General features: G+C 36.0%; 3 protein-coding genes across 3 annotated transcripts; 1 reads left to right on the forward strand and 2 right to left on the reverse strand.

Annotated features, from left to right (window-relative positions):
* Nucleotides 1-1,129, reverse strand: HELRODRAFT_90371 (hypothetical protein; the record flags this gene model as incomplete). The annotated part of the gene is made up of 2 exons (XM_009032439.1): nucleotides 1-96; nucleotides 1,034-1,129. 2 exons carry the CDS (start codon nucleotides 1,127-1,129, stop codon nucleotides 1-3), a joined length of 192 nt encoding a protein of 63 aa, XP_009030687.1.
* Nucleotides 1,130-8,694: 7,565 nt separating this feature from the next.
* On the forward strand, nucleotides 8,695-11,772 carry HELRODRAFT_186190 (hypothetical protein). Its single transcript, XM_009032446.1, has 11 exons — nucleotides 8,695-8,847; nucleotides 8,994-9,047; nucleotides 9,499-9,557; nucleotides 9,674-9,758; nucleotides 9,873-10,004; nucleotides 10,176-10,295; nucleotides 10,527-10,598; nucleotides 10,746-10,797; nucleotides 11,003-11,125; nucleotides 11,212-11,423; nucleotides 11,574-11,772. The coding sequence occupies exons 1-11, from the start codon at nucleotides 8,792-8,794 to the stop codon at nucleotides 11,602-11,604; spliced, it is 996 nt and encodes a 331-aa protein (XP_009030694.1). The 5' UTR covers nucleotides 8,695-8,791; the 3' UTR covers nucleotides 11,605-11,772.
* Nucleotides 11,773-12,159: 387 nt separating this feature from the next.
* On the reverse strand, nucleotides 12,160-19,067 carry HELRODRAFT_194512 (hypothetical protein; the record flags this gene model as incomplete). Its single annotated transcript, XM_009032447.1, has 13 exons — nucleotides 12,160-12,789; nucleotides 12,923-13,065; nucleotides 13,146-13,201; nucleotides 13,302-13,469; nucleotides 13,711-13,862; nucleotides 14,000-14,726; nucleotides 14,793-15,013; nucleotides 15,114-15,329; nucleotides 16,393-16,506; nucleotides 16,685-16,931; nucleotides 17,090-17,214; nucleotides 17,951-18,180; nucleotides 18,344-19,067. The coding sequence occupies 13 exons, from the start codon at nucleotides 19,065-19,067 to the stop codon at nucleotides 12,592-12,594; spliced, it is 3,321 nt and encodes a 1,106-aa protein (XP_009030695.1). The 3' UTR covers nucleotides 12,160-12,591.
* Between the last annotated feature and the right edge of the window lie 2,312 nt (nucleotides 19,068-21,379).

The following is a 21,379-nucleotide window of genomic DNA, read 5'->3' on the forward strand; positions in this document are numbered from 1 at the left end:
TCACAAAGGCTTAACATAGTTGCCCGGAAAGAGACCAAACTTGTTTGTTGAATTTGCGGCACCAACCCACCAACCATCATCACATTTCTCTGTTACCTGTGTTATTTGTTGGTGAGGAACATGATGATGTTGTACTGTGCCAACAATGTTCAATTATCGTAACCAGGATTGTTAACCAGAAATGTATAGTTATCGTAACCAGGATTGTTAACATCGGCGATATTGCATGGCCGATACTTTTTCAGCGCTGGCTGTCTTATTGGCGATACTTTGATGTTGGTATCGAACTTGGTACTGTCGATACATTTTAGCTAGAAAAAAATTCGATTCTCGATAGAGGAAAACTTCTGAACGTCAAGTAGATATATTTTTTCAATGATCATTTCATTTATCAAAAGTGAACGCGTTTTTTAAAAGGTGAATTCCCAAAAACGTTCCCTTCTTTTGCGTGTTTTTTTTAAAATCTTTATTCTTTTCGCGATGTGCCTCATTTGGATGGTTAGAAAATGCAAAAAACTGTTTAATTTTTTGATTTTAATAATTTTTTTACTTTTGAAAGGCAGTTAGTTGATTATAAGATAAAAATATTGGCACAATCATTTTCGCTAAAATAATTGTTGAATGAGTATTCATTTTAACTTGCTTCAAATTTGATGGTTCAAACAATTTATCGTTGTGTAATCATTTTCATGTTATATAACATAACACCTATAACAACCGAATGCATTTTTGGATGAAATATTAGTTCTTCCTCTACCATGTAGCAACGTTTGAAAATACAATGAAGTATTTGCATCACTATTGGTATTAGAACATGAGAATCGTTGTTTGTACCGGCAATACATTTTAAAACTGTGTGTTGGTGTTGGTACTGGCCATGCAAATAGTAGGATTGTTCACAACCTTCGTTGCCACTTGACGTTTTATTAAAAGGCAGTTGTTGTGATAACATCACAATCATCATCATCAACAACATCAACATCATAACCATCATTACTATAACCAAAAACAACACCAACGTTAGCATCGTTACCTTGATTATGTCCCCGATAGTCAATTGCAATTCGTCGGAATGTTGAGGAAGGTAGCTGTGTTGAACTCTGTACCTGCAACACAAACGCGCGCGCATAAATGCATGCATACAAACATGTATATAGACACGTACATGCCCGCCGCACATACAGATACACACATACATACAAACATACATACAGTTGATAAGTGATGCTCCCACAGAAACTTGCTCTGCATGCTGGCTGCTCTGCAGACGTCATTCCTCGTCTCATCAACAACTTGGGAGAGCCTTATTAATAAAACAAAATTGAACACCACGGTCGTCATCACCGACTTCCACGTCAGCGTCATCATCCACATCAGCATCATTACCAACCAATCATAGCATAATCAGGAGGAATGGATTTTTTCAATTGGATCGGTTTTAACACTACAACTTCAAAACCATTATCATAATCTGCATGCTTGTTGTGGCTGTTAGTAGCAACCGTTGATAACTGATGATGTTGTGGTTGTTGTTGTTGTGGTTGGTGTTGATGTTGTTGATGTATTTTCAAAGTTGATTGGCCAGTAACAATGAATCTTTCAGGTGAACTATAAATAGAGGGCTTGGAAATTTCAGTTGTGGTCACTGACCGCGACATTGAGCTGTTTATAGATTGGTTAGAATTTGCAAAGTTTGTTGATCTAATTGATGAAATGGTTTGATATGGCGAATAAGATTCATAAGTATTATTGTTGGTGCTGTTTTTGTTGATGATGTTGAAATTTACCGTCGAAGATGATTTTTGATGTGGCTGATGTTGTTGATGATGTCGTTGTGGCTGATATTGTTGCTGCTGATGTTGTTGATGATGCTGGTGCTGCTGCAAAAACTGTTGAAGTAGATATTGTTGTTGATTTTGTTGTTTCAAAGAAATATATTGTTTATTGACATTCCCTTTCTGTTGAATTTGTTGTTTCATGGAATTTAATTGTACAAATTGACGTTGCTGATGTTGTTGACCGAGTTCAGCCACTTGTGTTGTGTTGCTATAATTTTCATTTACTGCTTGCAGTTGTTGTTCATGCTGTTGTTGTTTGTATTGAATTAAATGGGGCTGTTGTAGTTGTTGCTGCCGCTGCGGTTGTTGTTGTTGCTGTGTTAAATGGTGATGTTGTTGTTGCTGCTGATAGCTTTTATTTTTTCTCATAATGTCTTGATAGTTATCAGAAATGTCATTTCTTGGTTTAGCTTCAATATTTTTTTGATCGTTGTAATGTTGTTGTTGTTGTTGATGTTGATGTTGTTGTTGATGTTGTTGTTGAGCAGCACACATTTTTTCCAAATCAGCCAGAGATTTCTCAAGCATAGGCCAGTCAGATATCTGATGGTGATCATTCATTTACTCATTCATTCAGTAATCCATTTATCTATCCATCCATCCATCCACCCATCCATTGAACTCCGGACAGACCTGGAACTCGAGAGATGTTGATGGTGAGAGAGGAGCGGACGGAATGGAAGGAGCCTGACTTGTGTTCAGTGATGAACTGATGGATCCAATGAAAGAATGATGAGGATGATGATGATGATGATGGTAGCTGTATATATCTGAATAAGGATTTTTGTTTGTTTTGTGTCAACTCATCCAAAGATCATTTTGTCATCAACACCGGCTGAGCAGACCACATCCTCATCGTCGTCGTCATCATCATCATCGTCATCATCATCGTCATCATCGTCGTCGTCGTCATCATCGTAATTTGAAATTGGAACCTGAACTAGGTGTAGCAGTTCTAGCTGGTGATGAGGAACTATCTTCAAGGCTGATGTTCCGAATATAGGACGCTGGCACTGCACCCTCGCCATTCCGCGATCTCACCTCCAGCCAGTTATCATCCACTCTCTTTATTATGCTCACCTTTTCTCCCTGTGTGTTTTTATCACCATCTGATGATCACCACCAAAATCATCATCATCATGCCTACCTCGTCAACGGACAATTCATTTTTCAGGTTCGCTACAAACTTGAAGAGAACAACGCCTTGGCAAAACTTTCGTTTGTGCCTCGGTGTCAATATCTAGGGAGACGATGATGATGTTGATGATGATTGTATCGATGATGATGATGATGATGGTGGTGGTGATAATGATTATGATGGTGAAACAAAATTTGTCGAGGATTTCATCAAATCAAAGCAACAGAGGGTCAAGGAATACGACGACAATGATGAATTTCTAAATTATCTCATCGTGATCATCATCAACACAACCATCATCATCACTATCATCATCATGAACATACATGAACGTACGTTACAGGAAACATCCCTTTCCTACCACATGCACTCTCGCCCTCCACCCAGTTCTCATCAACCCTCCTCAACAACATCACTTTCTCTCCTTTCTTCAATGTGAGCTCTCTGTTGTGGTGATGGTGGTAGGGACGATGATTGAAATTGAACTGACACTCATGGTGAGTTTGATGATGGTGGTGGTGGGTGTGATGGTGACGAACTTTTCATTCTTGGCTTCAAAGTTGAACATGGTAACTGCAAAACATTTCTGAATTTTTCCGAACTTCCTAAAAGTTGCTACATCATCATTATCATAATAGCTAGTATTCATGATGACGTCATGACCATCACAATCATCACCGTCGTCTTCATCATCATCGTATCTGTTGAGCTTCACCGGTGATTTCTCTATAGGTCTGTTTGTTGATATCATCACAACCATCACCACAGCCATCATCACAACCATCACCACAATCATCATCACAACCATAATCGCCGCTACTAACAAAAAATGATCATTATGTCTTCTAGCTTCATTCATCCTCTGTTCCAGCTTCTTTCTCTTCATTCTCTCTATCCTTATCAATCGCTCCTGTGTACGTTCATAGCTATTATTATTATAGTTATTATTATTATTGTTATTATTATTATTATTAGTAGTAGTAATAGTAGTAGTAGTAGTAGTGGTGGTGGTGGTAGTGGTGGTGGTAGTGGTGGTGATGGTATTGTTATTTACCACTTGCATTTTCCTTTTAAGTCTTTCATTCTCTTTGTCCTCTTTTGACTTTTTTTCACGATCTCTCTCACCAAAGATATTAGAATCCTCATTGACTTGAATTTCCGACATGGCGTGTGTAAGGCTTTCTACACTTTTTTGTTCTTTGCTTGTGTTCAGGCAGATGTTAGTCAGGTAGGTTGGGGTTGGTAGGGTCTTCACTGGATTGATTAATTATTTAATTCTATATCTATTCGTTCGTTCGTTCATTCATTTATTCGTTTGTTAGTTTATTTATTCCTCCATTCATTCAATTTTCCTTTGTTGTTTATTCACTAATGAAGCAAATTTCAAAAAAACCTTCCTGTTGACCTACCTCTCCTGGGCTCCATCAACCCCCTCAACCCTTGCCGCGGGATCGTTCCGCCCTCTTGAATGTTTTTGTAGATGTTGTTGTTGGTGGTGTGATTGTTGTTGTTTAGATTGTTGTTGATGTTGTTGTAGTTTTCTCTTTTGCTTACACGAAAGTTTTTGCTGTTTAGTGATTCAGAGCTGATGAAATGAAGAAATGTTTTAGTTCATCATCATCGTCAACATCATCATCCCCGTCAACAACATTATCATTATCAACAACAACATCATCCTCATCGTCATCACAACTCACTATTTACAAAGATCGCCAGGCTTGCATATTGGCGGATTGTATTCATCGTCGCCACCACGAACGCACTGATGAAAAATTATTTAAATTATTTATTAATTCTAGCAATAGAAAACCGCGCTATTGATATTGACAACAGCAAAAACAATAAATAATTTTCAAAATAAATTATGCAAATGAGCACCTCAAGCCCCTTCCTTCTAGCAATTGATGAGTGACCCGGTTCATATTCTTCAATTTTCATTGGCGGAGAGTTCTTGGGGGAACTCTCTTTCAGCCAATCGAAATTGTCTGCGTAAAAATCAATGATTATTAAACGCTGAATAACAATAACAATTAGCGAATAATTTTTACTTTCAAATCAATCAAAATGAAATTAATGGTATTCAAAATGAAATTTCGTAAATTGAAGTTTATTATTATAACTGCTTGCCACTATTTTCACTGGTTGAGAAGCTCTGTTTATCTCTCATCTGAAACAAAATGAATGAATGAATAGATGGATGAATGAATGAATAAATGAATGAATGGATGGGTGAGAGATAAATGAACAAATACACTTACCATTGATGCAGAAAATGAGGACGATGACAGTGGAGGCAATGTTGAGGAGGATGTCTGCGCTGATGATTGTATCAGATGGGATGAAGATGTTGAGAAAAATGATGTTGATGTTGTCGTTGATGTTGTTGTTGTTAATGTTGTTGTTGATGTTGTTGTTGTTGATTGATACTTGAAACTTTCACTTCGAATTGCGATGTTTGGTGAGTCGATAGTGAAGCTGGATGATGATGGTGGTGGTGGATCGGTTGAAGATGGAGGGATTGCATCTGTGTTATGATGATAGTGATTAGTGAATTTATTCATTCTTTCATTCGTTTATTCGTTCATCCATCCATCTTGTAACCTCTCTTCCTTTTCAGCAGAGTGATGAGGAAATGCTGTGGAAGCGTTAGACCAGATGAATTTTTCATACCCTTCAATGAACGAACGAATGAATGAATAAATGAACGCATGATTGAATCATTTATTCAATTGCTTTTTCATACATGGATATGTTGAATCATTCAACCAGATTGATAAATATATTTAGCCACTTTTAATGGTTTTGGTCAATAATAACAATGAGAACAATAGGAAGAATAAAAATTACATTAAACTCAGTCAGGTGATCAGTACACATACTGCAAAATTTCTGTTCATTCGCAGATACATTGCCTATCCACTCCATGATAGGTGTACAGGTTTACAGGCAGATGTACACACACACGCACACACACGCAACTGATGTACACAAACTAACCCTAACCGCAACCGCCAGAATTAAAACCAGAATAAAAGCACAGATGTACACATACACCGAAATGCACATTCGCATACGCAACTGATGTACACAAACTAACCCTAACCGCAACCGCCAGAATTAAAACCAGAATAAAAGCACAGATGTACACATACACCGAAATGCACATTCGCATACGTACACACCTGCTGTTATTGTCACATGTGTTTGAATATATATATATCGATACATACGCACAAAAACATTTGAGAACATTATTATTAATACATTGTTCGCTTGTTACGCCTATTTCTTAAAAAAATTGTTTTTTCTTTGTTTATTTGCATGCTTTTAATAATGTAGGAAAAGATATGCACCGAACGAATATTCTGCCGAAATTTGACTGATGGGCCAAACGGTGCCATTTACATTCAAGGCATCAAACTAAAACAGCTGCTGATTAATTATTATTAAACACATAGAAATAACCAGCTATCCATTAACACATGGGTCTTGCTCTGTTGTTTTGGTGACATGAACATGAATTTGAATAATAAGAAAGAGAGAGAGAGAGAGAGAGTACTGACTGACAGAGAACACGTCGTCCGACGTATAAAACAACCAAGATAAACCTTCAACTTGAACAGCAGCACGCGGTTACATGAGGCACATTATTCGTTTCTATTCATAATGGTATATTATCAAATGGAAAATCAAATACTGCATTTACACCAAAGTAATGACTAAGACTACGGCGAACGTGAGTTGAATACGTGAATGCGTGGGAGCCAAGGCTTCACGTTTTTGGCCGATTAGCTGAGGATCTCTGCGGAACCGGTCAGACATTTCCAACCATTACTTTATCTCGCTATTTCAAACCATCTTCAACTGATTGAATGTAATGAAGAAAGTTTCAACAAAAACATCACAACCCACCTCGATAAGCCGCGCATGCCTCGTATCAAATTAAACTTTGAAACATTTTAAAGTCTTTATCGACACAAAACTGCACTAATCTATTTATGCAATATCTATTTGATCGAAATTATCAACCTGATCTGTTGTTGATCAGTTGTTCTTCTTCTTGTAGTCTGTTCAACGTTATGTATGGTGTTTTTGCTGGCGTGTACGTACGTACGTAGATAGATATGTGCAACGTTCGCGTATATTTATAAGTAATATGGCTTCTGTATGTTGTATCTATGAATGTGTATGTTATTTATATGTTGACGATACCATCAAATCGTGCATCATCACACTTTCACGCAATCTTCTTTATGTCTCATGTGCATAATTTATATATATATATATATATATATATATATATATATATATATATATATATATATATATATATGCATACATATAATTCTCTATGCAGGCAAACAATAAAATGTCAGACGCTTTGAGCTGAACAGCTGGCGATCAATAAAATAATGTGAATAAAAATAAAATAATGTGAATGATAATAAAATGATGTGAACAATAATAAAATAAGGCGAATAATTAAGAAACAATATGAATAACGAAGCGATACAGTACAATGAAACTCATGAAGATGATAATTATAAGTTGAACAACGCAGTGAAACGTAAAATAAGAGTATGCAATGAAAAATTGTTGAAATTGATATTTAGCATATATTTTGGTAATCACATTAAGAACCATAACGCAATAACGTTTTCAGTTTTTCAATCATTTTTATCATTCTTTTAAGTTTTTTGTAACAATTTGAAAAATTTGTATGATCTGTTCCATTTGTATTTTGTCTTCTTGTTCTCACTTCCTCTTAACTCGTGTTAAACACTTTTTTGCTAAATTTGCATTTTTTTCTGGTCCTTTTCTCTGGAACTTTCTATCTCCTTCTCTGACTATTTTTCCATCAGTTACGAAGTTCAGAGCGGATCTCAAGACCCATCTGTTTTCAAAATTCATTGAGGAGCGCTGTTGAACATCGCGGAAATAGCGCTTTATAAACTAATTGACTGATAGATGTAAATTGAAAACTGAAACCGAGTCAAACTGTATCCTTTCATAGTTTGAAAATCTTTGCAAGAAGTTGTGCTTGCTCTTTTGTTATATTTTAACGTGCCTCGGCATTGTATCAAAAACAGCAATTTTGTTATCTGGATGGGAGCTGATTTTCATCCAATTCGATACCCTGAAAAATGAATTGATGAACAAATACTATTTTGTGTGATTCAGTAAAAAATTCGTTTCTTCTTAGATGAAGCTCGCAAGTGCACGAGTGACGCGATAACTGTTTGGTAAACTGTTTAATTAAAATTTCACCATTTGATTAAATAAAAATATGAATTTTCGACAAATTTGGGGCCCATTCTGGGTCTTAAAATTTTGTGTCTATCCATCTCCTGGTTAATAACAACAGCCAGAAAGTTGGAAAAGTTTAACCAATAACATTCGTGAAGTCCTTGTGTCACTTGTTGAATATCACCACGTTGCAACTGCTACAAAGTCTTAAAGATCGGGTTTTGTAAAGGTCGATGGTCGCCAATGTCCCGAAAGGTAAAAAATCACCCTCCAAATCTTCTCCGAAAGTAAGCTCCTTGTTTGACCGTTAAAAGTGAGCGAAGGCTGTTATATTTATTCTAGTTATGTAGTTATGTGAACTCTAATGTTACATAATATTTAGGCACTCCATATTTATTCCTCATTGTTTGATTATCCAAAAATTTGCATATGAAACCATTTTGTTAATAAATTTCATTTTCGTAAAGATGAATTTTATTCGTTAAATTTACATTTTCACGGAAAAATTTTCAGTTTTACGTTTCAAAAAGTATTTTCAACTTGATTTCAGTTAATAAAACTATTAAAAATGGCTTCAGCTTTCGTCGATGTTTTGACTGAAATGGGTTTTGAAAGGAACAGAGCGTTAGTAGAAAGTAGCTAGTGCTAGATAGAGAATTTCAATCAATCTAGAATTTAATTTTAAATTTCTATTAAGTTAGTAAATAGTTAAAATTCTATTTTATTTCAAAACAACCTAGTTTCAAATGTCAATTTCGAATATTTTGTAGTGAGAAAGCACTGGAGGAGACAGGGAATGCTGGGGTGGAAGTGGCCATGGAGTGGTTTGTTTATTTTATAGTTTGCTGTTTGCTGGATTCAAATTCATTCATCCACAAATTGTCACAATGACAAAAGTGTTATGTAAATCGAAACCAATCCATTCATAATCAATCAATTCATTAATTAATTATTAATATTTATTAATTCATTAATCATATCCATGAAAATAATTAATTTAATTGACTATTGAAACAATTAGTTATTCAATTGAAAGTTTAAAACTTTTTACCCTATTAAAAGTGAAAAAAATTTAATCAACCATGTTTTCAAAACAGACATTTGTCATAATCAAATGCAACAATTTTAAAGTCATTTGTCTTTTATAGTTATTTATAGCTGTCAATTAGTACAGAAAATTGGATCAAATTGTTCAATTATTTCAATTAATTACATGTATTTCCTACATAATTGATGGTTCATTTAGTAAATTGATCTACCACAACACACACCCAGGTTGATAACCCACGAAAATGATGCCATATATGATGAAGTAACTGATGAAACAACTAAAAGTGAATCACATTAAATTTATTTTTATCTTTGCTATTATATTTGTTTGTAAGTTTGAAGTATTTATCTGTGGTTATATCAACAGCAACCTCTTCATCATTATCAACAACAGCAGCAGCAGCAGAAGATATCTCAGCTGCAACAGCCACAGCAGCAACAACATCATCGACTGAACAAAGTGCCAAGTCTCTAAAATGTGAAGAGTAGGTTTATTTCATTATATTTTAATATGATGTTGATGAAGCTAATGACACTGGTGATGATGATGAAATTAATGATGATGACCAATCAATCACCCAACTGGCTGACCAAAAAAGTTGTGGGAAGATTTTTGCTGGGATTGGGGAGGCAGAGTTGCATGCCACGAGGACTGGCCATTCAAACTTCACAGAATCAACAGAATCAATCAAACCACTGACTGAGGAGGAGAAACAGCAACAACTTGTCAAGTAGATTGTTGTTGTGTTGGAATGTAAATTTGGATTGGTTGACAGTGATGTCCTATTTGGAAGATGATTTGTGATCGGTCAGTGTGACCTGTAGAATGTTTCTATTGTGATGTTAGACAATATAGGGATGTTTTGATTGGTTGATGAATATTCATTGAAAATTTTTTGCAGAGTCCAGGAGTTATTGAAGCAGAGAAGGGTGGAGAGAGAAGAGAAAGAGAGAGTGGAACAGCTGGAACGAGAGAAAAGCAGGAGGAATATGGGCAAGGAAATTTCACAAGCCAAACAAAAGTATGTTTGGTGATATATTGATTGATTGATTGATTGGTTGGTTGGTTGGTTGATTGATTATTGATTGATTGATAAATTGATTGATTGATTGATAAGTTGATTGATAAGTTGATTGATTGATTGATTGATTGATTGATTGATTGATTGATTGATTGATTGATTGATTGATTGATTGGTTGGTTGATTGATTGATTGATTGATTGATTGATTGATTGATTGATTGATTGACAGAATGCAGGAAATGGAGATGAAGAAGATTCTAGATCAGAGAAAGAGGGATAAGGAGGAGGAGAGAGCAGCCAAGTATATTTTCTATTTATTTTCACTTATTTCATCTACTTCACTTTTATATTATTTTCATTTTCTTTGTTTTTTAATGTGCTGTTTGGTACCTGAAAATTACGCTGTTATGTTATTCACTGTACGTGTCACACTGTTATGTTAATGCAGGCAGAGAGTGAAGGAGCAGATTGAGAAGGACAAACGAGATAGAGATCTTAAAGTGAACTTCAATAAAGAATTTTGTTTGAAATTTGGTCCCTTCAACTGTTTAAATGTCTTAATGTTTATTTTCATTATTGTTCTCTTTCTAGTTGTGTTATTAGCATTATTAATTTAATTTCAACAAATGATTCAATAGCAATAACAACTGATTTGATGGCAGTTAAATAAATTCAACAGTTAAATTATTGTAAATATTTTTTAAGTTTGGAAAGACAAACGCCGTGAATGAACCTCAGCAGCAGCAGCAGCTTCAAACTGCGACTACATCTCAGCAGCAACAACGTCTACCTCAACTCACCAAAGAGTATATCGAAACAAAAATTCAAGTATTCTTTATCAGTTATCACGTTCATCATCACCTTGCTCATCATCATCATTTTCATCATCTTGATTTCTGAAAAAAAATTTTCAGATCCGGTTATTAAATGGAGATAAATTAGTTGAAACGTTTAAAGTGGACGAAAGTTTGGCAGCTGTTCGTCTCTTCGTGCAGCAGAAATCAGCTGCTTCAGCTGCTGCTAACTCTGCTTCTACGGCTTTCTCTGGCTTGGGCCCCTTTACATTCAGTACCAACTTTCCTAGGAAAGATTACAATGACGATGAGATGCAGATGAGTCTTAAAGAGTTGGGTCTGTTGATATTGGTGATGTTGTTGTTGATGTTTTTGATGTTGTTGTTGTTGTTGATGTTTTTGATGTTGTTGTTGTTGATGCTGTTTAGGTTGGTGTGTTGTTGATGAACGTTACATTTTGAAACATGATCATCGTCACACAGGTCTGGTTCCATCTGCTGTGCTCATGCTTAAGAAGATTTATTAGTTTCCTATCATTAGTTACTTAGCTGTTTTTTTTGTTTTTTCGATAATTATTCGTTCGATATATGTTCAATTTGTTTCATGGAGTTGAATGTTGTTGAATTAATTTTTATAAATTAGTTATTTAATTACAAAATGAAAATATGTGTTGATGTTTTATGATCATTATTATTACTTTTCTATAACGTTTAGTCGTGCGGGGATAACGTGCCACCGAAATTTATTTCCAACTGGTTTCAGTTCAAGTTGATCGTCTGTAATCAGTGGGCCGCAGATATTTTCTCAGGGTAGGTAGGTAGGTAGGTAGTGTAGTGTAGTGTATTATACAGCTGGCGAGACGTTAACGCGAACATTATTTATTAAAAACGAGTTTACAGGAACATCATAATACGATTTAATGAATATTGCCATTTACGACTGTTCTACCGCAAAAAACTAGCGATGTTTTAATAGAATGATACAGATATAAGTGGATGGATAGACCGACAATTGAACGAATGAGCAAGTAGATGAATGAACAAAAGAATGAATAGAAATAATGGAATGTAAAAAGTATAAAAGGTATGTATATTCTAATATGAAGCTCTGATTAATCAATGTTATTTCTCTAAATTGTTCGTCACGCATTTAATTTGATGAATTTGTCGCGCGCCGTCCGTGCTTGCGTGCGCTTAACTTTCTACAATACGTCTGGTCGATTGTCTGGCAGCCTGCATGTTTACAGGTAAGTGTGTGTAGCTATGTTTGTACGTGTGTGTATTTTTAAAATAATAACGGTAAAGTTTCGCACTTGATAACAGTTGTGCTTTTATAAATGTTCTTTTGAGCCTATGAGTATGTTCACAGTACAGAGATAATAACGGCATTTAACATCAAAAAATTTGATGATGGATGACGGGGTAAATTTGATAATCCTGAAAACAATTGTAACAATTAAGATGATAAAGAATGATGGAGACATCGAAGTTGGTGGTTTCTTCAAAATATTTGAGTCTGCCTCGATAGCAGTGTGGCATCTTGAGTTTGTTGCTGGAAGAGAAGATCGTGTACTTTCACGTTGGCGTCATCATCGTCATCGTTGCCATCAGCTCTGTCATCATTATCGTCACTTCTTGGTTTCTGCGGCTGATGTTGTTGCTGCTGATATGTAAGAGTCGTTTCAATCGAACGCTGTTGCTATTCCAGATAAGAGTTCGTGTTTGTATCATCATTTTCCTTTATGTTATGCTTCTATGATTATCAGTGATATTCATTTATTCAATAAATTCAGAGTTTTATACATTCATCCATCCACTAATCAGGGACAAACCTTGAGATGGATGACCTTCTTGAATCTTCTCTTGTTCCTACCACTGATGACGTTGCATTCAATCACGCACATCAGAACAGAGATGATGACTGTGAGGACCAACGTTATGAAGATGGCCTTGAAGTTATCCACGTTTAACTGACCTAATTGTTTGAAAGAGTTCGGAAATAGGTCAGATAAAAAATGATGATGATAATAAAGTTATCAACATTCATAAATTGACCTGGATGCTTTGTTGTTTGTAGTCTCCCATCTAAGCATCCATTGTCGCCCCACCATCTGCGCACGTTGTGAGGTTGAAGATGATGACGATGATGCGATGTGACGTGGTGATGTTTCTTAAACATAACTTAATTTTTTTAAATATAAGACATCAAACTTGTCTTGAATATTTTTGAGGGAGCCATCTTCGAACATGAGGAGGAGGGCGGTGTTCAGATGGGTCTTCAGGTGCGAGTTCTTTTTCAAGCCGATGCCGTAATGCATGCTGTGGTAGTTGCTCTCTACGTTCTCCATCTCGCAGCCGGCATCTATTATTGCTCTGTATCTGTTGTCAGGTGTGTCTGTTTGTCTGTCTGTCTGTGTTGTTCTTCGTAAATGCCGTTAATTTTTGTTTATTTTGTTTATATATGACATTTATGTTTTTTTCTATTTGTGCTGGCATATTAGCTTTAAGTAACTGTGAGTGCGTTTAAATAGTAAAACATTGAACAAATGACAATCACCACATAGGCATCTGCACAAACACGCAACCCAACAAACATGCGACACCACAATTTCAGGGCCACCTATTGCCGAGATTGTGCCAGAGGAAGTAGTACTCATTTGAGGACTTGACTCTATCGTATCCATCCTTTGTACTTTCAACCATGTCTGTTACCGACAGCTGGAAGATGGAGTACATCTCCGCTGTCCCTGAGGTATCCCTGTGTTGTACGGTCTTGTGGGAGGGGGTGGATGTCGCATTAATAATAATAAGTATAATTATATCATGGTTTTGTTTATTACATTGATTATAATTATTAATAGCAACAGGAAGAAGAAGAAAGATAATTTTATGAAAACGATCGAGTCAACCTGCCACAAGTGCTTATAAATCGGGTTTGGTGACCTTTGAAGCATAATGCCCACTTCACTGTTCCTCACTGTCCCAAATCTTCCTTCCTTCTTCATCATCAACTCTTCCAAACTTCCTTTTGTTGCCTGAAGCTGATTGGTCGTCATTGAAGCCGCCATCTTGGCAGCGTACATGACAACGGTAACTAAGGAACACATCCTGAGACCAACCAATAAGAATTTACCAGCATTCGTGCGAGGATTTGATTGGTTGTTAAGAAGAAGTGTTGATAGGCTGAGTGAGAAACATGCCCATAAGCTCATTTTTTCAACCTGGTCAACATTTTTTCGTTCGATCGATGTTATTGCTTGTTTGGGAGAACGTTTGATGGTTGAAGTTGGTGTGGTTGCTGCTGTTGCGACTCTAGAAGCTCTCACAGGCGTGTTGCTAGAAGTTTCTGTTGTGTTGGTTGCGTTTGTAGCTGCCGTGCTGACTACTTCATATGTTCCTGACTGGCGATGCGACGTTTCATTGAACAACTCTCCACTTTTTACCCTGCTCACACCACTCATTTTTCGGCTGCCCATTTTAAAACCATCGCCATCGTAATCGTCACCAACTAATTTTTTATTGCTCTTCGAACCATCATTATCATAACTAGCAGTCCCACCAGCCTCATCATCTTCACCATCGAACCTTCTAGAAATATTTTTCTGATATGAAAACATCTTCAATCTCGGCGTGCATCTGGTTAATTAAATTTATTTTTTAATTTTGTTCATTTTATAATTTAAAATAAAATTGTTTGCCCACCTGTCGATGAAGAAGAAGACAAGAGTGATTGATATAAGGATTGCAGCGATGGTCAGCCAGGTCTCCAGTGTGAAGGGGTCAACGAATTTTACCCACTGAGGTTTCGAAGATTTGGAAAGGCCCAAGCCCGATAACTTGGAGGTGGCAAAGGGAAAGCTGAAGTCAATGACACGTGACCTCGAAGAGGTGATTGTCAAGGGGCCCAAGGCCAGGTCTGCTTTCTTTCATTAAGGGGTAGTTGGATAGGTGGATGAAAAAAAAATGGTTGAATGAACTAATAAACTATTGAAAAAATAATTGGTTGAACGAAATAACGCAAACCCCTTCGATGATCTCATTAACCATTCCGTCCCAACGTTCCCTCTCCTTTTCCTTCTCTCTCCTCGACCCCAACTTGCCGTCTGCAACGACGTACAACTTGTAAGTGAAGTCTAACTGTTTCGATAGCTGGTTCAAGAGGTCAACTACGAAGCCGTCGTAACGATCGTCATCGTCAGAGGTCGGGGAGGAAGTTTTCGCTATAAGAAATGGAGGGTCCTAACAAATGTATATATATATATATATATATATATTTATACATATATATTTATACATATATATTTATACATATATATATATATAAGCAAATGGCAGTAATGTCGTGTCATTGGTTCACATTTCTTCGCATTCATTCATTTATCCACACATTCAAGCCATCGATGAAACAAACATGCAAACACACAGACATGCGTAGGTACATACACAACATACACACAGACATACGTACGTGCATAAATACAAAAGGCTTTAGAGCAAACAACCAGTTACAAGGCACTCATGCACAGATGTATTACACGGGAGTCTCCATACAACACAACAACACGCCATAATAAGCTCTTAAAGATTGCTGCAGTGATTTCTACTTTCGTCTTGTCATTTCGTCACCATGGCTCCATCATCGTCATCATCATCACATCATCATCACCAAGTTGAAACCATCGCCAACCAATACAGCCACTACAGTTAACAAAATTCCTCCGAGTGACGTTTGAGGTGGAGGGAAAGATGGTGATGATGAGGATGATGATGGTGATGATGATGATGATGATGAAGAGGAAGAAGAAGATGATGATGTCATTGTGGTGTTGTTGCGTTTAAGAAGCAATTGGTTGGATGTAGAATTCCAGAATCCAAGCTAAGAAATATGATGATAGAATGATGATGATGATTAATAAGAATAATTATTATTAATATTATTATAAATATTATTCACCAAGAGAAATCGAGCAAACGCAATGAAACGCAACAGCATGCAGACAACATTTAATTTGTGGAGCAATACGTACGTACTTACATTCAATTCAATTTGTATATATCTCTCCCTCTCTCTCTCTCTCTCTCTCTCTATATATATATATATATATATATATATATAAAGAGAGAGAGAGGGAAAGCGTGCAAAAGAAAGAGTTTAGCATATAACTTTGAGAAGCTAAGAAATATGATGATGATGAAATGTTGATAATGTTTATGACGATGATGATAATGTTGTTGAAGACGACGATGATGTTAGAAATATTTTCAACGGAATTGGACAATGATTTGTAAATAATTTTTTAACCTTTTGTTGTTTTGTTTCAGTGATGATGACGACATCAAGCACGTGACCTCTGCGTTGTCTTATCGCCGATTGGTCGTTGAACGTGATTTGTCCCGAAGAACCCTCCGTATCGATCTGGTGATGAAGATTATGGTGATGAAGATGATGATAGAGACGATATTGATGATGACGATGATTGAAAAATGTGTGTGTATATATATATAACACATTGTCAATTTCAGCATACACACGATCATCATCATCAACAACAACAACAAAATCATCATCGTCTGCAGCAGCATCGAGACTAAACTTGTTTCAATATATAATTCATTTTGTTGTTGATTGTGTAGTTGTTGATGAATTTTAAACGAAGATCTTCATCATTGTTGTAGTTGCTGTGATAGTAGTTACTCTTCACCATATTATTGTTGTTGATGTTGTTGTTGATGTTGTTGTTGTTGTAACATCTGCCGCTATACAATCGCTGATGAACTTTTGTTATCTCGTCAATGAGATGCATAGAATCCAAATATAACATCTCATCCAAAGATAGTTGGCTGTCATGATAAGAATGATGGTGATTATCACGCTAATCGTGAATTTGGTGAAGACGATGGGGGTGATTGTTATGATGATGATGGTGATGATGTTACTAACAAACAGGGATAATGTTTTTGACATTTTAGCTGTTGGTTTATTAAATCAACAGTCTAACTTGACTCGTTCGCTAGGACCGTACTCATAGTTGCCATTGATGTTGTTGATGTTGTTGCTGCTTTTGAAGGTTAAAAATGTGACTCCACTGTTCGTGTACTCATCGAACAACTCATCTGCTACGTTCTGCGCCAATGTTTTTGTTTAGTCTCTTAGGTAAATTGTTTCTTATGTAAATTGTTTGTTCTCTAAATTAATACTATGCAGAGCCGGATTACGTCATAAGCGGGCCTTATCAAAGTATCAAATTCGGGACCTCACTTTTTAAAAGTAAGTTGCTATTGAAACAAATGATTATCAGTGTAGTAAGACGCTAAGAACAGTTTTTCTTAATTGTTGTTTTGTTAAATCCGTGATTGATTTTATTCAGGTTTACAAATTACACAAATAATTTTCGCTTGTTCTCCAGAAATCTTAAATTAGATAGAAATTGAACTAAGCCACTGAATTTGACAGTGCAAAAAAAATCATCTCACTCGTCACAACGTGTTTTATAGATCAAGTAATTGTGAGTTGAGAACAGATTTTATAAGCATGCTGGTCTTCGCGCTGATTCATCATGCTTAGATCCTTTAAACTTTGCAAAAGTTTTGAAAGTTACGCCAAGTGAGGCAGCTCCAGGTTGTATGTTGCACTGTGCAGACGGAACTCGATGAACTCCGTTGCAAAACAGTTTAATTTAATATTTAATTGTCATACATAAAAATAAAAATGAATGACAAAAGTATGGGCTCTTGAAAATTACCGGGGCACCTGGCATGTGCCTCGTTCGTCTATTGGTTAATCCGGCCCTGATGTTAAGCATAATTTTGCAAAAGTTATAATAAATATGACATTATGGTAAGTGATTGGTGGGACTAACGACGTTGTGAACGATCCAGATGTGCTGGCTGGTCATCAGGGCTGTCCTCATTCCCTCCACCATAATTTCATCCAACCTGGCCTCCTCAACCATCAGAACGATAATAAAAGTTTGAGAATTTCTGATCGATGATATAATATCTTTGGTAAGTTTGGGAAAATTACCAATTACACGGTAAGTTTTGATTGACTGGACATTGTCGTTAAGCAGCTGATTGGCCAATTGTAAGCCTGCTTTGATGTGATTGGATGTTTGGTTCGGATTGGTTTGTTGTGATTGGATGGTCAGTTATTGTATGTAATGTATGTTAGACTATTTTAAAGTTGTTTCAATTATTTAGCTGACAGAATGCAATTAAATTTTTTTATAACATACAAACGAATGGTACGTGACCTTGAATGTTATCGTAAATGATTGCCGCTCTTTTATTGGTTGGCCTAATTAACTTCAAAATATCAACCAGTACAAAGGTGGGCGGAGCTTGAAACATGGTGATCATATTGTCCAATGAGAAACAGGGCCAATCAGTCAATCTCAGTTCTTTGTGAACATTTTTTGCTATATAATCTATGCTATCATCAACGCTGATTGTGACGTCATTACTCTGGTTGCCATCAAAACTTATTTCATCATTTTCGTCATCATTGATTGTTGTTGGTGGTGATGTTGATGACGTCATAAAACATTGCTGAGACGAAGTAACAAAGTATGGAACGTTAAGAGAGTTGGTTGTGAGGGCGAGAGAATGAGTGTAGGGTCCAATTAGGAAGCTGATGTTTAAGCTCCCTAAATCCATGTAAGCTGTTTTGTTGTTGGTGTGTTGTTGTGTTGCTGGTGTGTTGTTGATGTGTTGTTGTTGTGTTGACGTTGTGTTGTTGATGTGTTTTTTGATTGTTGATGTGTTGTTGTTCTGGTTTTTATGTTTAACATAACTATTTTTATCGTACATATTGTTATCATCATCATCATTGTCGTTCTTACTTTTTGACAATCCTAAATAGGTCAAATTTGTTTCCAATGGGACAGCCTTCAACTTGACCTCCATAAACCTCCTGTTCTCATTGGTTGACCTCATCTGCTTCCACTGAGTTTTCAACCAATCAACGTTCAGCTCCATTTTGTCGGAGTCTTCAATGATGCCTTCGTTTCAAAAGCAATAATGACCATAACTTATTTATAATAATAATAATTATGTTTGAGCTAAGATGAAGTTCATTTCAAATTTGCTTCTAGAATACAATTCAACGAAACTGTTTTACACAATCATCATCTTCACCATCATCTTCACCATCATCTTCTTCATCATCTTCACCATCATCTTCTTCATCATCTTCACCATCATCTTCACCATCATCTTCACCATCATCTTCTTCATCATCTTCACCATCATCTTCACCATCATCTTCACCATCATCTTCTTCATCATCTTCACCATCATCTTCTTCATCATCTTCACCATCATCTTCACCATCATCTTCACCATCATCTTCATCATTCTTGTTCATTCATAGTAAATGCATTCGATTGAATGTTTGTTTTGTCAGAGGTTGTACGCTTGGTCTGTTTGTGTGTTTGTTTGTACACGTTCGTATGTCAGCGTGTGTACGTGTATGTATGTGTGTGCGTATGTATGTCTGTATGTATGTATGTGTGTGTGTGCCTATGTATGTATGCACGCATGTATGAATGTGTGTGTATGTATGTATGCGTGTATGTGAATATATTTGTTTTCTACGTTTTTAGTATGTATGAAAAAAGTAAAATTAATTCCATAGGCTTTGTACGTGTGCTAAGCAATGTTTATTTTAAACTTAATTTAATAAAAAAAATGATTGAATTTTATTTCATATTTCATTGAAAAAGCTTTAATTTGTATAGCGCTGTAAAGCGTTTAAATACTTGCTCTTGTGTGTGAGGCATTTCAAATACTTAATACATAATAGTCTTTAGACAATAATTAATTACTTTGAAGTGTTAATTAGTAATTGACAAATTTAATAAGTTTGACGAGAAAATTCCTTTATCAATCATTTATTTTTCTTTTACTCAGTCCGTGCCAGCCAGACTGCCCTAATTAAGCCTGGCGATCGTCTGCCTGATGATCTGTCCGAGACATAACTGCTCTTTGAAGTTAACACATATTTTTAGTGAATGTTAGTGCTAATGCCTTTTCTATTAGAAACAACCGGCATTTTATTCTATATTTTTATTTTATTCTATTCTATTTTTAAAACATTTATTAAACTTACTGCCATGTGATGTTTGCGTATATGAAGTAACAAAATGGAAAAATATGTAATGTACGACAGGTTTATTGAGCGCGCAAACTCGTGTAAATTGTATCAAATAAAAACTGCTTGGTGTTTGTAACAATTTTAAATACTTGTAAACAGTATTTGCTAGTAGTTTTTGGTATTTAAATACTGAATTTGCTAAATATTTGCAGAGTGTTTAAATATGTTGAGCATTTTGACAGCACTGTCAGTCTCAGATGCACTTGAATTTAACTTTCCAAGAAGAGGCGGCATTCAGAAGAATTCTGGCATGCGAATAACGGGAAGATGTCTTTGTATTTTAACCCCGTATTCGCAACTCAAAATGCGGCTTATAAACCACCATGAGCCACCACAAACCACCATGAGCCACCACGGACCACCATGAGCCACTGCCGGTTATTTAATTTATTCAACTTACTTTATCACTTCTAATATGATTGTACGTTCTAAATTGAATAGAATTGATGCCTTCAGCTGAAGAAAGGCATGCACCATCGCATTTTGCATCACTATCATCACCGTCGCCACCGTTATCAGCAGCAGCCGCAGTAGTAGCCACAATACAATCATCAACAGCAACAACATCATCTGCACTCAATCAAAGCTTGTTAATTAATTCTCTCCGATAACATTTTGTCTCGTAATTACCTCTTTGATGCTGTTGAAATAATTTCTTAATTTTTATTGTTCACAAAAAATATTTTATCGTTTTTCTCTGTGTAATTATAATCATTGCACATACGAAAGTATAATGCATGCGTGCATGTGTGTAAGTACTTCCTGTGTGTCTGTGTGTACCACCTATGCGTGTGTACGACGTTTAAGTGTGTGCGTGTAAGTGCATGCGTGTACGAACGCATGCACGTGTGTGCGCTTGTTTGTTTGTACGGTTTTTCTTGAGAATTTATTCAACCATCCAACTCTGTTTGCTCAACAAGACGTTGAAATGTCTGTTTGTAAGAAGGATGATGATGATGACGATGATGATGATGTTAGCGATAATGAAAAAATTAAGAGAATAAGAAATTTAGCCTTCAAATTACTATTGAATGAACGAACGTGTGAATGAAGAAACGAAAAATATACAAACAAACAGATATAAAAATATCAACAGATGATTACAGAAAAAAAGTACGTGTATATGTGTGTACGT

This window comes from Helobdella robusta (genome assembly GCF_000326865.2).
Source record: "Helobdella robusta unplaced genomic scaffold HELROscaffold_81, whole genome shotgun sequence".
Lineage (NCBI taxonomy): Eukaryota > Metazoa > Annelida > Clitellata > Rhynchobdellida > Glossiphoniidae > Helobdella > Helobdella robusta.